Below are 17,348 nucleotides of genomic sequence, written 5' to 3'. Positions count from 1 at the left end.
TGATTTTTGACTTTTGCCGCTCTTAAAAAACTACCTGCATCCCTCCTTTCAACACTATGGTTTTTCTGTCTCTGTTGGTTTGGTTTGGTTTTAGAATTGGGTGCGAAATATTCCTCGGGCATGATTGTACCTAGTGAAATTGACTACCCATTTCGCATGGCTCCGGGAGCGCAATACTTCGGACTAGCTAGTCCGGCCCGGCGTGTCTCCCTTGAAGACGACCGGCAGCGGATCCCGGTGAACGACTTGTCCCGAGGCGCCGCTCTGCTTGGAACGAACTAACTTCTGGTAGTGTGCTCTGTATAATTCGCCCTTCTTGCGATTGATTGCACCACATGCCACGCTTTCTCACAGCGTGTGGAGTTTCACGTATATCTTACATCCTCAGCACCTATGAACCACAAGGGCGATTTTATCGTGTTGTACATGTATCCAGGCCCACCACCGCCGTCTTCTCTCACAGCGCCTTCTCTCGCGAGCCAACAACACGGTCGAAACTGTCGAATGCCATCGTCATCGAATGCCGACCACCTGTCTTACCACGTAGGTGCTCATCAAAGTTAAGCATTTCCTTGAACGGCAACTTGGCCACGATCTCCACCGTCCGTGCCAACGACTTCTTCCCCCGAAGTGATGCCACCGTCTCATACGGGTCTGGTGGCGCGTAGATCCTGCTCACGTCGATGCGGGAGCTCGACTCAGCCGACTTGTCGTTTACCTCGAGCACGTGCCCGCCCGCCCCGGAGGAGATGTCGTGCTGCACCATACCCGCCGCCGCTTCGGGGCAGCTGATGTGCACCAGCATGACGGGCTCGAGGATGCCGACGGCTCGCTGGACGGTGTGCGCCTCGCGGAGGGCCTCGCGCACGGCGCGCGACGCGGCGCCGGTGAAGTGACCGCCCGACGGGTTCTCGGTGGACTCGGCGTCGACAGTGATAGTGATGTGACAGCCTTGCACGGGGGAGCCACGACGCGGGCCGCGAGCCACCGCGGAGACGACACCGTTAATGAGCTGCTGGCGGGCTTCTTCCGGGTCAAAGCTGGCGATGCCATCCTCGGGGAGGTTGATGATGACGTGGATCATGTTGCCGTCGCGCTCGACGGTGGGCTCCAGGGCGGCTTGACGGTGGTGGTCTTCCAGGGGCTCAAGGACGGCGCTACACGATACCTTGCCCGACTTGCTCGCGACAACCCTGTCGAAGCTGACTTGATGCGGCCCGACTGGGGAGGTTATGCACTCCTTGTAGTCAACCTCGATGGGCCCAAAGTCAGCCTGGACCTTGGGGTTCTGCTTCAGGTTGTAAACGGCAATGTCCAGATGCAGCTTGCCCATGCCCTGGAGAACGAATTGCTCAGTCTTCTCGTCGCGGTTCCACCTCAAGCTGGGGTCCTCTCGGGACGCGTTTTCCAGTGCGACCTCCAGCTCCTTGGCCGCGGTTGGCCCATGCGGGTCAATGGCGAGGAAAGCCACTGGAGGTGGAATATCTGGTGGTCGAATTTGAATGTGCTTGAGCGCATCCGGAATCTGTCTCTGGCCTACAGCTGTGAGGATCGTGTCGCCCGTGCGAGCCTTCTTCAAGCCCTTGATGGCGCCGATCTGACCCGTCGCAAGGTGCTGTACGTCTTCCGTCTTGGCCGCGGAAATCTGCAACAAGCCAAATGGCCGCTCGGCTCCCTGGTTGTGCGTGTTCCAGGTAGACGAATTCCTGTGGAGTTCGCCAAAGTAGACACGCACGAAGCTCAGAATTCCCTCTTTGGGATGGTTGTAGACCTTGAAGACCGAGGCCACAGCAGCTATACGGTGGTTTCCTGACTTCTTTTCCGTGTTCCCTTCCAGGAGCTTTGCCAGGTTGTGCTTCGCTGGGCCTGCTCGGACCTCGAGCTCAGGACGTTCGTCAGGACTGGGGAGATAATCGACGATGGCGTCCATCAGGGGTTCGACGCCAATGTGCCGGAAGCTTGCACCCGCCAGGACGGGGATGACGGTACCATCGCCGCTGCGGATGGCTCTCCGGACGCTTTCCTTGAGCATCTTCCCGGTGATCTTGCTGTGGTCGTCCGCGAACAAGTCCATAATAGCCTCATCCCACTCGGCAAGGCTCTCAACAAGGCGCTCGCGAGCTTTCTCTATCTCCTCAAGTAAGGGATTGCCCGAGAGCACCACTTTTAGTTCTGCAAACTCGTACTTGGTCTTTTGCTTTTCTGTCTTCCATCGGTAACCAACGCGATCAATGATGTCAATGACGCCCACGAACTGTTCGCCGTCCCACCAAGGAATCTGACAGACGAGCGGCCATCCGTTTAGACGGGAGCCGATTTCCAAGACGGACTTGCGGAAGGAGGCGCCGTCTCGGTCGAGCTTGTTGACGAAAACGATGCGGGGGATCTTGTGGTCGTGCGCTGAAGCCCACACTCTTTCCGTGTGAGCTTCCACGCCCTTGACCGAGTCAATGATGCATACAGCGCCATCGAGGACGGGTAAACATCTATCAACCTCGAATCTGAAGTCCTGATGGCCGGGAGTGTCAATGAGGTTGATTGTCTTCGGGCGTGTGCCTTGTGGGCACTCTTCAGGGAGGGGCCAGTTAAAAGTGATGGCGGCTGACTGAATCGTGATGCCTCTCTCTCGCTCCAGGTCGAGAAAGTCGGTCACTGTGTTCCCTGCATCAACATCTGCATTTTCTTTGTCAGCCGGGAGGTCCTGGTACAGCCTCTTCTTCAACCCGAAGCTACAGATCTCGTTCATTTGAAAGTGGAGCCTAGCTTGAAGAGCCTGAATGGGAGTTGCGATGAACACCACATACCTCCAACACGATGCGTCACACCGCTGTAGTACAGCATGCGCTCAGTTGTCGTCGTCTTGCCCTGTGACAGATAGAGTCAGCTGTCTCGTCAACGAAGGCCACGTTGGGGTGGATGGTCACAAACTGCATCAACATGGGCGATGATCCCGATGTTTCTGATATCCTTGATAGGAGAATGGTGCTTCGTTTGCACCGGAGGTGTGTGTATAGACCTCCGAATGTTCAGAATGCCGGCGAACAAAGCTCGCCCTAGCAGCCGGCCAATGTGGTGGCTCTGCCTGGGTACGGAAACTCGAAGGACCAACATGACCAGGACATGGAGCGAACGTAATTGTACAAGTAGTGGCGAATGAGAATATCAGGTGAGTTCGATCACATTTTATGACGTGGCGGGATGAGCGATAAGAACATTTGGACGTGGCAGACGTCCTGATATCAGACCATCAATTGAAGCTGGTGAGAAGGTCTCTCATCTCGTCTTTGCCTCAGCTAAGCGCAACCGACGCTGCAAATCTCATAGGCCTATCTATGCCGTCCGACTAGGTATGGAAGGCGGTCACCGTGCTCCCGCTCGTGCCTGCCAGAGCAGGTAGTAGTCAGTGTCACTGAGACACCCCTACCTAGGTAGGTGCCTGAAGAAAAGAGGTTGGATGGGTCTGTTTTATGTGGCTGGTGGTAGTACTCTGTACTTTGCTCGGTGAAAACGCTGACCTCTGCTGTGCGCGTAAAGCCATGCATCAGCGGGTACCGGTACCGGCCAGTCAGATATCCACCACACAACCCGTTGTATCTTACTGCCAGGTTTGCCAGCTTCAGGAGTCAGACACAACCAACCCAGCCTCTTTTTACGGACGTCACACCTCACCCACCTTGCTCCTTCACACCCACACAAGACACAACACGTCTTCTCCCGAACCTGCGATATCCAGCTGCCTGGCCGCTCCATCCACGTCAGCTTCTCCTTCTCTTTCACTAAATCTTCTCGACCTCCCACATCGAACCTCCGACCAATCCCAACACCAACGTCGCAATTCCCAAACCCGTCAAAATGGAGCTCTCCGACACTTTGTAGGTCCATCATGAAGCCCTGCAGAGCTACCCTGCAGCTCTCTCGACCCCCTGGGCGCAGTCGTAAACCGCTAACCTTATGTCTCTCTCATCAGCCGCATCGTCAACTTGGCCACAGCGACCATCATGGTCCTGGGCGGCATTGCCCAATTCTTCAACTTCAACTTGTACGTCCCGCTCAATTCCTCCGACGGACCCCCTGTCCGCATGCCCGCGCGCACGGTTCCTTGTGCGACGCAAGAATCCCCTTCATCGCGACGAACCGGACACAAAGTCAACATGGCAATTTGAGAAGCCTAGACTGACTGTTCTCCCTGTGTAGCCAGGGCATCATTGTCGGTGCCTACGTAATCCTCTTCGGTCTCTGTAAGCCTCTCCTCACGTTTTGCAATACTTTGCTTGCCAGTGACGTAGCTAATCAACACTGAACTAGGCACCGCTCTCCTCGGTACTTGACAATGCCCGCCCCTCTCAGCAAAGCCTTTCTAACGTTGTTCCAGAGTTCCAGATCCCTCCCCAAGTCTCTCGTTACGCCTCCTTCCTCTTCTCCTTTATCGGCCGTGGTGTTTGTAAGTCTCAGTTCTCCAAGTCATCCTTCCGCATACCATCGGCGATCCTAACGTAATGCTCCCCTCTTAGTCTACATCTTTATCGGCTCCATCCTCCTCTCCGACGGCGTCTTCAAGATCATTGCCGGTTCCATCGTCGGCCTCATCGGCGTCGCCTACGTCGTTCTCGAGTTCGTTCCCCAGATCGAGCCGCCAGCCAACATGCGCGAGGCCGACGGCGGCTGGGGCGCAGAGCAGGTGTAAGCTAGCCGCCCCTTTTTCAACCACACATGACCAAACTTCGTTCTCGGATGCCTTCTTTTTGCCTTCCCCAATCTTGATACCATTGGTGGGGGGAAGGGGCATGAAAGCTTTCCCCGTTACAAAAGTCAACCCTTTATACGAACATAGTTGAATCGGATTTGCTGAGGATTTCTTTTCGACAATCAAGATACTGAAGAGAGGGAAATCAAAGAATCGCGCACAGCTCGATTCAGACGACGATCTTTAGTTTCGCCAAGGAAACTGGGAAAGAGAACGCAAGAAGAGAAGCGACGGATCAGGTACAACCCTGTACAACCCGACAGAACCCCCCCCCCATTTGGATGTGCCGGGGTCCGCTGTGTATATTGTGTGTATTCACGACTTTGCAGAAACCTGTGTGTGAGTTGGAAGGAAAGAGCATTCATTGGCTTATTTTCTTCTTTGTTTTTATGCGCGCGACGCTTCTTCGATGGCAAGTTGTGCCGGGTAGGGTGGCATAGTGTACGACTTTTCTTTAGAGGGTGTAAGGAGAAAGGGTGGTCGGGAAAAATAGGGTCTTGCTTGGGATCCGCAACGGCTAGTCTGAACAGACCTGATTTTGTCCTCAACACTGATGATCCAAGTTCCCAGCAAGGCCCCTTGACTGCTTCCGCGAGCATGCCGTAGCTTACAGCTCGTTCAACACGGACTCGATGCCCCCCCCCCAAAGTTACGCGACTATCACGAGCGACCCTTGACTTCTTCGGTGCGTCTTCATCGCGTTGAGAGAGAATTTCGCAAGTTTCTTCACAGCAGAGTGATTCAAGCAGACGACCTCGCGAGGTATGGAAGGAAACTGTGAGAGAATACTCGGTGTAAAAAGAGGTAACACCCCGTTTGGGATTGGAATGCGAGCAGATACTTTGCTTCCTCTTGCGAGACATTGATACACACGCAGACCCTAGCAAGAAAATGTAGACCAACCACCGTCGTCGTCGTCCGGTGACGCCTCTTGCCATGTCCGACCCTTTTTTGGATGCTAACCCCTTTTCCCGGCCTCGCCCAATTACTACATGATGGGTGCCCAGTGTCTAAGCCGAGGGCATCAAGAAAGGAAACTTTGGAAAATACAACAAAAAGAAAAACTCCAAACCGATCCCTTAAGCCTTCCTTCTCTCGTCCGTGATAAACCTCCCCCCTGAGATCTAACCGGTAAATCGGGTTGTCGCAAGGAAAGAAACGCCGTGTCGTGAGCCGGTGGAAAGCTTCGAGATGCTGGTTTCTTCCGAAAAGTACGCCAGAATGCGTTCGGGGGGGAAAGCACGCCGTCCTCTCCCATTTTGTGTAAGGCCAGACCCTGTCCGTTTTGTGTTTTTACCTTCGCCCCGGGTGGAATGACCCCATCTGAAAAAGTGAAATAAACCCTCCAGCCCGCCGCCACCGTAGCGTAGAATAATGTAGAAGCAACTCCTAAAGCCATAGTGTGTGCCCGTGATGTTCCCCAGATAGTTCAAAGGTGGATAATTCCGTTTTCGTTTGCATCATTTTGGAACTTGCGTTCTCGCTTCGTTTATTCGTGGCCCAGCTCTGCCAGTTCTCTCTCCTTCGCCGCCAACATCTCCCTCATCCTCTCGGCTTCTCGGACCAAAGCCGCCCTCTTCTCCGCCTTGACCCTTTCCGTTTCTGGCCTGTACCCCGGATTACTTGTCTGGCTGCTCGGCCCTGGAGATGGAAGAGGAGTCATGTGGGAGTTAGAATATGATCCTGGACTCGGCGCGGAGGCGGGGGGAGACATGGCAGACCGGGCGTAGTGCTCCGCCGCGTCGTCGCTTCCTGATTGGTATGCAGGGCTATCGTCTGCACTGGTTGGGTTCAGAATTGACTTGATGGACGAGAGTCGTTTCGAGGTATCGGGTCCACCGTCTCCCGACGGGTTTCCCTCGGCGGACAGTGATCGCTTCCTAGACAGAGAGAGGAAAGAAGCGGGCGACAGCGACGATTGTCGTTCTCCGGCGGCGCCCAGCGAAGTGATAGGAGCGAGTCGGTTGTCGTCGTTGAGCGACCCCGGATAGGGATGCGAAGTCCGAGAACTCGATGACTGATAAGCAGCTAAATCGTGTGACGGCAGCGGGGAGCCTTGTCGGTTCTGATGCAGGTTGGGACCCGGGAGCATCGTCATGTTGTTTTCCTCGCGACGCCGGAAGCCCAGATTAACAGATCCGTCCTCGTTCATGGTGCCCCTTTCGGGACTCCCTTCTGGGGCCACACTCTGCGTTTCGGACCCCTCAAGCATCTCCTCGGTCCACTCGCCACCGAACGAAGATGGGATAACCCTCTTGCGTCGCTTGATTATCGACTTCTTCATCGTCACAGGTCTGTGGACTCCGTGAAGCTTGTAGTATAGACCTGGTTTTTGTATCAGCACACTCCGATGTCTTCTTCAGGAAAAAGAGATAAAAAAGAGAGAAAACCCGGCACTTACCGCAAGCATTGCAGATCGTGTGGCCACTTTCGTCTCGTCTCCATAGCGGAGTGATGGTAGTGCCGCAGTTTTGGCAGGCAATCACAACTGTCTGATTCGGGTTTTGCCCCTGGATTTGCAACGCAGCAATGTCGACCGGAGCTGCAGGATCGTCTAAGGCCATCGGCTCGCCCGCAGATTGGTTCGAAGAAGCACCGCCGCAACCCTGCCCCTGACCGACATTCAGATGAGCAGACTTTGACACCCGGTTATTGTAGGCTGGACAACCGCTGCAGCCCTCAGCACCGCCCGTACCGTTACATTTCCCGCCACCCGGACAAGTACCCGACGGTTGCTGTTCCTCGGTGACGTATGTCGGGGCAGGGGCACCGAGATATTTTGGACCTGGACCCGGCGCAGGGGCGATCTTCGGAGGAGCAGTCCTCGGCGCCGCGGCAACGAGATGCGGGGGCTTCTTCAAGTTGGTCGGCCGCGAGGCGTTTCTTGCCTTCTGATACAGGCCGCAGGCGTTGCATATCGTCGTTCCCTGGGGAGACCTCCGCCACAAAGGTGTCCGCGTCGTACCGCAGTTGCTATGAATGATCAGAATGCCGCCCAAAGGCGAATCGGAAAAGCGGCGATCCTCTTACCTGCACACCTGGCCCGTCTGACCCGATGACGAACTCGCCGTCGTTGGCGCCGGACTGGGTCTTGGTTCTGACCTGACATCCTTCGGGGAGCCATCACTGGAAATGGAGACCGGACTCCTGGCCTGGGACATTGACGTGGCTTCGCTCGACGGACTACGTCGGGAATACGGCCGCAGAGTCGCTGATGGCTCGAAGTGCTCGCCTCTGCCCACTGGACTAGGCCCTCTCGCGTGCTCCACAGCGTCGTACGGTCCTCCATCTCGGGCCTTGGGAGACATTCGTCGGGATGGAAGGGCGGTTCGGATGGTTGAGGGGGGCTGCTTCGCCAACCCCTGTGCCGCCGGGGATATGCCATCAGCCATAGCCATTCGAGGAGAGGCGTGATTCGTTCGGGGCGTGATATAATGGTCGTATAGGGGGGTTGTTGACTGCAGCAGAATATGCGAGGGTATCGAGACGGGGTGTGAAAGAGGACTTTCACAAACACGAAAAGGGGAGGGGGGTATAGATTAGGGAGACTTGGTGCCTCGGCGAAAGAAGCAATACTACGTCCGGAGAAAAGAAACAGTCTCGGAGTAAAGAGGAGATAACCAACGGAGGGACGGTCGAAAGCGGCGTGTACAGATGAAGAGAAGATGGTAAACCGAGTCAAAGGTAGTCAACCCCACTACGATGCAAAGGTGCTTCGACGGTCGACGGCCGACAGTCCGGAAGAGCGTCAGGAGACGTGATGAGACCTATCCACAGGGCTGATGACAACCTCAGGAAGTGGCTATAGAGAGCCGGCAGGAGGGCGGGAATCGGAGACCGGGGGGGAGAAAAGAGGCCAGAGGGTCGCCACCAGTTCCCAAGGCATGAAGGAGGGCTTTTGCCTTTGGTTGTTCCTCTACAGACACAGTGTGGTGTGCGTGAGAGACAGCAAGAGGGAGAGAGAAGTAAGGCGGATGGGCCAAACGCCAAGGGGGTTCAGGTCGGGTGTTGTTGAAGGCCCGGAAACTTGTTGGACCACGAAGTGTGGGTGGGTAGGCGGGATGGCAAAGTGAAGGCGCGGCCTAAGAGAGTAAAGATGGTGATTTCGAGTGCATGCTGAGGAGAAAACAACTGATGTTTCTTGGGTTGCCAGACATGTAAGAGCCCCCCTCGTTGACTGGCAAGGGCAGCGGGCTCTTTGGGAGGGTTTACCGGGCGGTGAGAGGTACCGGATAGGCCTGGCAAGGGGCGTGGGTGAGAAGTGAATGAAGAGGAAACCTGTGTTGATCTCGGACGAGGCAGGTGTTGGTCTAGCAAGGCAGGTTAGGGCCTGGTCGAGTAATGTAGCGCGTAAGGGAACAGTGAAAGCGTATGTATGGCGAGTAGTGTAGTGTATTGTAGCGTGGTGTGTGTCGAACACAAGCTGCTGCTGGGCGATGATGGGAGGGGATCGGGACAGGAAAGCGTGGCGCTGCCCGTTGGTGGCAGAAAATCACGAGAACGGACGGGACGCCCTGCAACTGTGCTTTGCGTGCCGCGTCTGGGCCTGTCTCTGCCTGCTGGTCTCCTCCTTCGCTCCCCAATGACGAGCGACGGACGACAAATGGGGGAAAATCGGAGCCCTGTCGTTGGGTCATCTGGGCTGAGAGGTCCCGGATTACAACAGGTTGCCGCTGATTGGCTGCCGTGACACATGTCGCTAAGACACTAGCACTCAAGGTGACAGGGGGCGTAAGGTAGTGTTTGCGAGAGAAGCCCACTCCAACCGAGCCGAGAGACGTGTGTTCCACCTTGCTGCGTCCAGCATCGCGGCATTCATGACGCCCGGGTCCAGGACGACGGCCCTCTAGACCCTAGCAACCTTTTGCTATCAATTTTTATTTATTTAAATGTGCTCCCCTTTTCCTTCGCGAAGACTGTACTAGGTGCATAATTATTTTTTGGGTAATTATGTGTGTGGAGTCCCTCTGCTGTGTTTAATAAATTGACCAGCATGGAAACAGATGAAGCTCTCGAATCCGTCCGCTTCCACTCACGAACATCACCAGCCAGCGACAGCAGATCTCGGGGGGTACACCACACACCACGCACAATCAGATCCTGATCAAACATCCGGACCCAGATAGCAACAGGCAAGGACCCAGTGAGACTATAAGTATCCAGAATCCCAGAAGCCTAGTCCCGAAAAAATACGGCGTTATTAGCCTTTCCGGTTCGCCTGGTCCGGCCTTCCCTGTTGGCCCAGGAGGGGCGTTGCCGTCCTGCGCTGCTACTCGACTCCATCTTAGCGGGCTCCCTCATGATTTGCCTGTTCTCTGGCTTCTGATGGATCAATCGGCATCTCTGGCGAAAAAAAGGGGACGCTGGGTCTCCATGTCAATACCTCGCACCGAATCCTTGGGCCACCACCGCCCCGCGGAAGCCTGGGTGGAAGAGTTTTGCTCAGCATTGCCTCCGTACTGTACTGGCTACCGCCTTGCTATGTGCTCCATGCCAACTCTAAAAGGCATGCATGTACTCTGTACCGTCTATTTGTATCAAGTGTACACATGCACTGCCTTTCACCGACTGGTGCTGATGCCGCTTCTGATGCTAACAACAACATCTAAGGCGCCGTATTACATGAGTGATCAAGACGAAAGTAGATACGACGCCAACAAGGCGGTAAAGGGGTACGTATGTGCCTTGAACAACATTGTCCACATGCTGCCAGAAGCCTACACTGTTCGTAAACAGCACCTATCCTCTCTTCCATCACCTCTCACATAACCGGCACCATTCTGCCGGCCGAAGCGAGATGCAGCAGCAGCACCTGTAAAAGGGGGGGAGGGGTCTCTGAGGGCCCTACCGAGTCCGACAGCTCCCCAGCGCCCTGGGATCGAGACAGGGCCGCTTCCCCCAAGTGGACTGGCAGCGCGCTGAGCATGCCAGCGTCTCCAGTACGGTACCATGCATTAATAAGCCCTGGGCTTCCTCCCCAGGATGCAATGCAACATACCCGATGAGGACGCGACCAAGAGATGAACGAGCTCTAGCGTAGCCATGTATGTAGCATTGCTCAGGTATATGCCAAAAGCCTTCAGCAGTGGACACCACTAGCGTAGGCAAAAACGGAATAGATGTCTGGGACTTCAGCTCCCTCCGTTCGACGAGAAGGCTCGAGGATTGATTCTCGGGAATGGTCAACCTTAGCTCTCAGCCTATCAACCCATCATCCACACCACCATCGGGCTCAGCCCATTGCTCACTTGCCAGTCCAGTTATCGTAGATTGTGAACGGGAGAAGGGGTACCAGATGGCAACCATGATCACCAGACCTACTGCCAGTGGAGCACTCTGTAGACCAGACCGGAGTCCGGCTCCGAGAATCTACCAACGGCGCCCGCCCCCCTTTCGCGCCCCGTCCGTCGTGAGCCAGTGACAGACGACCTGAATAAGCTGACAGGGTCTTTTCATAGGCGGTGACGAATGAGGGCGATCGGGGATTATGCCGGTCCCCAGTGACTGGCTCCCAGTGCACTTTTCCCGCTTACGATACGTAATCCCGAGCGTTCGCAGGGTCCTCCCTCGGTGATAAGAGGAGGCAAGATTGGTGGTCGATCACACCAGGTTTGCCCGTGACCCCGTATTTTGATGTTTTCTGTATGTTCTTCTGTCGTCTTCTCTTGTCTCGCCTCGGTGACCGACCCCTAATGTGAGGCATGAAAACGCCGAGCGCCGGCGGCCTTTGCGAATGAAGAAGGGGGTTTCGAGACGTCGAGCGGGTCACTATAACGACCATATGGATGCCGGATCCGAATCAATATGTGCTGTCATGTTGGATGTTTGCCAATTTAGCACCTACTGGCTGGGGCGGTTTCTCAATGCCCGCTGTCGAGAGGGCAGCATGCCGAGGGCTGCATTCATCACCCGCCAACATCAGCCAATCGACTAATTTTAAAATGACATTGTAGGTCGTTCGGGTTGCACCATCTGCTCAGCTGAGCCGAAATGCAAGGTGCCAGGCGACATGAGTTCTCTGGGGCAAAGTGGCTTAGCAACGAAGTGTCACAATTAACTAGAAGGGTATCTGCAGCGTCTGCCAATATAAACAGGATAGGGGTATACGCATCCAAAGAACCACCAGCCGCCGCGTAGGTCGTAAAGGAGAAAGTGCGAGACATGCACATGTCTACGGCAGTCTCGACTACTCGTTCCGTCATGTCAAGCATCAGGGTCGCTATCTCCATCCATCATGGAATGGCTGAAATCCTCCTTCATGTCGATCATTGCGTCTCTCGCCAGGCAGACCACTATTGCGATGGTAATGGCATTCCACACGGCCTGGTAACGCTTGCTGAAGCCAACTTCCACCTGGTAGCTGACGTAGGCTTCGTCTCCTTCCTTCGCCGAGTCGATGGTCAGCACCATGACTGAGGTATTGACGATAAAGAGCCCGTACAAGACAGGTGGGCGACGGGTGTATTGTCCATCCGGCTGATAGGTCATACTTTTCGCTGGATTATCGAGTTCTGCGCTTGCAGAACTGCGATCTTCAAAACCATCGTAGTTGATCTCTTTGTGCGCTGGGGTAGACGGAGGAGCTGGATGCAGTTTCTGCGGAGACGGTGTCGGGTACTTGTCGGGCACGAGGACGACTCTATTGTCCTCGGGCTCGGCGTCTTCATCGTCATCGTCTTTGGACTGATGTTTGTCCGTGCCATGGTCGCCGCTGCCGAAAGACTCAGGCATGTCGTTCCTCCAATGTGCGCGATGTGTAGCGGCGGCAGCTTTGAGACGAAGCTGCATATGTTCCTCGATAGCCTGAGGCGTCATTGTCGTGTCCACCATGTCGATGATGAGGTTCGGCAAGTACTCGACATCGCCGTATTCTCCATCCTGCTCAGCCCATTTCGTGTACTCCTGTAGTTCCCTCTCGATGAACCCCCGTGCTCTGTGTCTTTGGCGCGTCTGACAGAGCCCTCGTACATTAGCTGTGACATCAATGAGACGAGCAAGTGCTCTGGTTGCTATATGATGTTAGTATTTTGGGGTTCTCAAGGGTCCATGACTCGACTCACCCTTGAAGTCCGTTCCTGATTGTGAGTTGATGAGAGGCGGATGTGTGTCAGAGCTCGCAAAGAGAATGTCCGGGATGGGAATGCCTCGAAAATCCATGCCCCAATGAGACGGCAACAGGGGACAGTACTGTCTCATGTACAAAATTTTGAAGAGTCTGAGCTCATCCTCTGCCCAAGTGTCGCTGCCGGGAAAGAGCTTTCTTTCCTCATCCATCTCCTCCAGCTGCCGGCGCTCCTCCTCCTTCTCCTTCTCGCTCAAAACGTCATCTTTTCTTGTGGCGATTTTGCGCGATGTCTTCTTGACACGGCCAGATAAGATCCTGTCTGATGCCGGCGTGCCCGCTCTGCCGCCGCTTGCGCTCGTGGGCGGAGTATCTGTGAGTGGTGTTGCACTGAGGCGGCTGCGACCAAGCGGCCTGTTAACCGGCGGAGTGTGCGTTGAGGAGGGGCTCTCCCCGGAAACCGAAGAGTGTCGATCCATCTTAGAGGTTGCGTGGTGGTGGTATTGACCGGATGAGTGGTGAGATGTGAGAGAGGATTTTTTTGCCAAAAATTGAAATGGGATTCGAGAAATCGAGGTTCATAAAGCGTTGGAGCTGCGGGACTGTCACGCTTTTTGACATCTCACAAAAGTGCAGGGCGAGAATTGCAGCTGCGAAAACGCATTTCTTTGTCGAGTCAACCCTCCTCGTCGCTTCTTCATCTGGAGAGTTCTATTTTGGCTACCTACGTGCGGCAACTTCACGCAGAGGCAGGAAGCAAGGAGTCCGCAACTGCCTCAGTCGAAAGAGTCGCGGAAGGCACTAGGGAGGCCTATGGCATTGTCTGTGGCGGATGCGGCGACGGATGCGGCGACCAGACAAGAAAGCCGTTGAGATACTTTCTTCGGGTCGATGGCACGCGGTGAGACAATGGCAACGAGACAAAAAACCGCGCCTGCAGGCGATTACTGCGGTAAGGAAGGCATTACAAGGCAAGATAGGCGCGGCAGCTTCAAGAGGCTGCAGGCAGCTCCAATAGGCAAGAGGATGGTCCGTGCATATCTGTCACATTGCCGTCGAACCTCCGTTTCCTAGTCTTTCCCACTTCTTCAATTATTAGGACATACTTGGCAGGCAAGAAAGGTAGGAGACATATATATCCATCTATAAAAGTACAATAGTATCACATGGCAGACGAGTGAAGAAGAAGAGCCCAGCTGCATTGTGCCCTCGAACTACCTTAGCCTTTTCCCTCATCGCCCGTTGCTTCTCATCTCCGAGTCACGTGACCAGTGACCGATCTTCCGGCAGATAACCGGCCCAATTTTTAGCGAAAAGGGAGATGTGGGGCATGTGGCAGAAATGACATCTTTGCCAGGCGGGATTGATCACTGAGGGTGGGAAGGAACCCCTGCACTAGTGAGATTCTTGCTTTCCTAGCGTGCCTGCCACTGCGTGCTTGTTCACCTTGTTCATAGTGGAGAGGCTCTGGAGTTCGCATGACGGGGCAATTTTTCAGGCTCGCGAAGACGCGCTCAGAGCCACCACCGAGGACCTTACCTCACCTGAAGCCTTTTAACAACAACACAAATTCGCCAACACAACTTTTTTTCTACGCGCGCAACCTACCCCAGCAGGACACAATCCGTACCAACACACGCGCTCTTGCAATCGAAACCACTATTTCCAGCAGCCTAGCTATGCGCCAGCCTTTGCGCCGAATCACCAACTATACAAGATGAAGGACTGGAGCAAGCAGACCGTCGTCCAGCTCAAAGCGGAGTTGAAGCGCAGAGGACTCGGTGTCGCCGGCCTTAAGCAGGAACTTGTTGATCGCCTTGCAGAAAGCGACAATGAAGCTGCGTCCCAAAACCCAGAGGCATCCCTAGAGCCTGTACTGGCTGAGAGCCCCAAGACCGAGGCGGACGAGGCTGCAGAGGCGCCTGCCGAAACCACCCCCATTGGCACCACTCCCAAAGATGTCACCGTCGCCGAAACCGGGCATAACATTGCTGGAGTAGTCGAGGATGTCCCGCAAGCCACCGACAAACAAACGGCCACCGAGCCGGACGAGCAAGACACGACCGCGACCGTTCCAGAGTCAATCGCAGCAGCAGACCCTACACCTCCTGCTCCTGCCGAGATAGCGCAAGATGCGCAAAAACGGAAGCGTCGATCAGAGAGTCCGGTCGAATCATCGGAATCGGTCTCTCGCAAGCGCGCCAAGGCAGACCAGGACCGCATCGACGCGGCCAACGACAACGATGCCGAGGGCTCGGACCAATCTGGCATCGCCGCGATCGTGGGCCAAGTCACGGAGGGCGTCAAGGAGACTTTGAAAGAGAGCTTGGAGGGCGGCACTAGTCTCGTTGACGACATTGCGAAGGATGCAATGGACATCTCAGAGAACATCACCGATGCTATGGATCAGGACCAGCCGCCGACCGATGCAGACGGCGAGAATACGGCAATGGTGACAGATGATGGCGACATCCACGATAGAGCGAACGAAGGCCATGCTGCCAACGCTGAAGCCTGGGAGGAGTCCAGAAATATTGACCACACGCCCGAGCCAGCGCACCAGAGCATAAACCGTCAAGATGGCGACGATGACATCGTCATGGATCACGAGAGAACCGTTGAAGCAGCCAGGCACTATGCCACCGAATCCCTCTACATCAAGAATCTTATGAGGCCTCTTAAAGAGGACACGGTGCGCGCACATCTGGTGGAGCTGGCGGCTCCTATCGATGCAGAGCCCAACAACAACGATATCGACGTTTTTTACCTCGATCAGGTCAAGACCCACGCTTTTGCCATCTTCAGCTCCGTTACCAAGGCTTCACGCGTTCGAAACGCCCTGCACGGCGTCCGCTGGCCGGATGAAAGCAACCGCAAAGAGCTGTGGGTGGACTTCGTCCCAACGGACAAGATCCAGCTTTGGATTGACGAAGAGCAGGCTCAAAGCCGCGACAGAAGTATCCGCTTCGAAGTTCTGTACGACGAGGATGGCGTCGCTCGTCTAGTCTCGGGATCCGCAGCTCAACCTGCACGACCAGCCCCTGAGCCGACCAGGCTTGCGCCTTCCGGCCCCGCGGTCAAGGACGTGAACAATATCCCCCTTGGTCCCCGTGGTGGTCTAGGGACACAAGGTGCGCCTTCGGGGCCCAGAGGGGATGCGCAGCGCGGACCTGGCCCGAGACCTCCGCGACAGATTCAGGGCTTCCCCGGGGGCGCCGTTCAAACCACCCGTGCCAGTCCACCGATATCCTTCCAGCCTGTCTCGGACGACCTAGGCGCTAGGCGTATCAGAAACATGCGATCTCACTATACTACTGAGATCGGTCGCGACATGGGTCCCGAGACCGAAATCAACCGCTACACCTTCGAAAATGGCGACAAGTTTGTCGACCGCGGCAAAGAGAACTTTGTGGGAATTCGTCCCCCACACCGAGAAGGCGACCGACGTCGACAGATGGCTGGTGGGGCACCACCGCCCAGGGGACCGCCCCCTTCATCGCGTGGCGGCAGGCGCGGTGGTAACGGTCGCCGTGGAAATCGCATGGTAAGCGACAGGTACCTGCCCGGCATCAACGAGGGTGGCCCTTACAGACAGGGCGATCGCGGAAACTTTGGACCTCGCCCCGACAACGGTCGTCGCTTCCGCTCGGACGACCGCGACGGTTGGTACTAGGAGCACGCTGAGCGCATTGGGATCATTGACCACGATCCCGAATGCCCAAGTCGCAATAAGCTTGGGTCATGCTGCTGTTTTGTGCGCCTGGTAGTGTGCCTCAGTCCTGGAACGGTCAGCCGACATCAATTTGCCCTATACGACTCCGCCGGCGATCCTTGCAACGACAATGCCCGCGATATCGGAAAACTCTGGGCTAAGAAGGGGCCTGGTGATTCTTTATGGACCCTGGCCAACTTTACATCGAGGGCTAAAGCTGGCTCATTACATGCCTCCAGAAGGGTGGCGGCTGAAGTGTTACAATGTATTGGGGGTGAACGTCGCCTGATACCAGAGCCAAGAGCAAAAATTAGGGAGGGTAGATGCTGGCTCGTCGACAAGGACGTCGTTGATGATATAGGGGTTTGGGGAGAAGTGAGAAAAAGAGACAAGGGAGGGAAGAAAACGACACGATTGAGAAACCCAAAAAACAACCGGGGGATTGGAGGATCTGGTACGGAAGGGATGGTTGGCCAACAAGGAGGCCTCGGCTCTTGCGCGCAAACTTACCCTGACGCTCTCTGTTTTGTGACGGCGGCAGCAAGACGCTGGCTTAGACTGCAATTTTCTGCTTTGACCTCGGGGTTTCCATAGATAGACGTGCCATACACGTTGCGATACCATACCACACACAGTCCACATAGCCTGCGAGACGCGTAGGTCTTTGCAGAGAAGCTCGCTCTGATCTTTCATCGAGAGTGGCTAAATCGAGAAAGCTGGTACCTCTCAATAGGCGTCCTGGTGTTCGCTCTACTCTCCCCTGCTGTCTTGATGTGAAGTCTTTGATGCCGGCTCTCCTATCCGCATTCGACCGTCCTCTCGACTTTTTT

At 55.3% G+C, this 17,348-nt stretch overlaps 5 protein-coding genes across 5 annotated transcripts; 2 read left to right on the top strand and 3 right to left on the bottom strand.

The window, feature by feature from the left end:
- Positions 1-100: 100 nt before the first annotated feature.
- On the bottom strand, positions 101-3,329 carry CDEST_05250 (Putative small GTP-binding protein). The gene is made up of 3 exons (XM_062921409.1): positions 2,929-3,329; positions 2,805-2,865; positions 101-2,673 (listed from the first exon to the last, which is right to left on the bottom strand). The coding sequence occupies exons 1-3, from the start codon at positions 3,109-3,111 to the stop codon at positions 458-460; spliced, it is 2,460 nt and encodes an 819-aa protein (XP_062777460.1). The 5' UTR covers positions 3,112-3,329; the 3' UTR covers positions 101-457.
- Positions 3,330-3,799: 470 nt separating this feature from the next.
- Positions 3,800-5,503, top strand: CDEST_05249 (Putative golgi apparatus membrane protein TVP15). The gene is made up of 6 exons (XM_062921408.1): positions 3,800-3,872; positions 3,968-4,039; positions 4,195-4,238; positions 4,306-4,320; positions 4,373-4,441; positions 4,512-5,503. Exons 1-6 carry the CDS (start codon positions 3,853-3,855, stop codon positions 4,682-4,684), a joined length of 393 nt encoding a protein of 130 aa, XP_062777459.1. The 5' UTR covers positions 3,800-3,852; the 3' UTR covers positions 4,685-5,503.
- Positions 5,504-5,512: 9 nt separating this feature from the next.
- On the bottom strand, positions 5,513-9,820 carry CDEST_05248 (Putative Zinc finger, GATA-type, Zinc finger, NHR/GATA-type, transcription factor GATA). Its single transcript, XM_062921407.1, has 3 exons — positions 7,775-9,820; positions 7,146-7,717; positions 5,513-7,069 (listed from the first exon to the last, which is right to left on the bottom strand). The coding sequence occupies exons 1-3, from the start codon at positions 8,140-8,142 to the stop codon at positions 6,234-6,236; spliced, it is 1,776 nt and encodes a 591-aa protein (XP_062777458.1). The 5' UTR covers positions 8,143-9,820; the 3' UTR covers positions 5,513-6,233.
- A 1,930-nt stretch (positions 9,821-11,750) lies between these two features.
- CDEST_05247 (uncharacterized protein) lies at positions 11,751-13,757 on the bottom strand. Its single transcript, XM_062921406.1, has 2 exons — positions 12,805-13,757; positions 11,751-12,753 (listed from the first exon to the last, which is right to left on the bottom strand). Exons 1-2 carry the CDS (start codon positions 13,283-13,285, stop codon positions 11,948-11,950), a joined length of 1,287 nt encoding a protein of 428 aa, XP_062777457.1. The 5' UTR covers positions 13,286-13,757; the 3' UTR covers positions 11,751-11,947.
- A 495-nt stretch (positions 13,758-14,252) lies between these two features.
- Positions 14,253-16,678, top strand: CDEST_05246 (Putative SAP domain, acinus, RNA recognition, SAP domain superfamily). The gene has a single exon (XM_062921405.1). The coding sequence runs from the start codon at positions 14,524-14,526 to the stop codon at positions 16,477-16,479; it is 1,956 nt and encodes a 651-aa protein (XP_062777456.1). The 5' UTR covers positions 14,253-14,523; the 3' UTR covers positions 16,480-16,678.
- The last annotated feature ends 670 nt before the right edge of the window (positions 16,679-17,348 follow it).

The sequence above is a fragment of the Colletotrichum destructivum genome, chromosome 3, assembly GCF_034447905.1.
Source record: "Colletotrichum destructivum chromosome 3, complete sequence".
NCBI lineage: Eukaryota > Fungi > Ascomycota > Sordariomycetes > Glomerellales > Glomerellaceae > Colletotrichum > Colletotrichum destructivum.
Note: the sequence above shows the minus strand (reverse complement) of the source record. Positions and strands in the feature narration are given on the sequence as shown.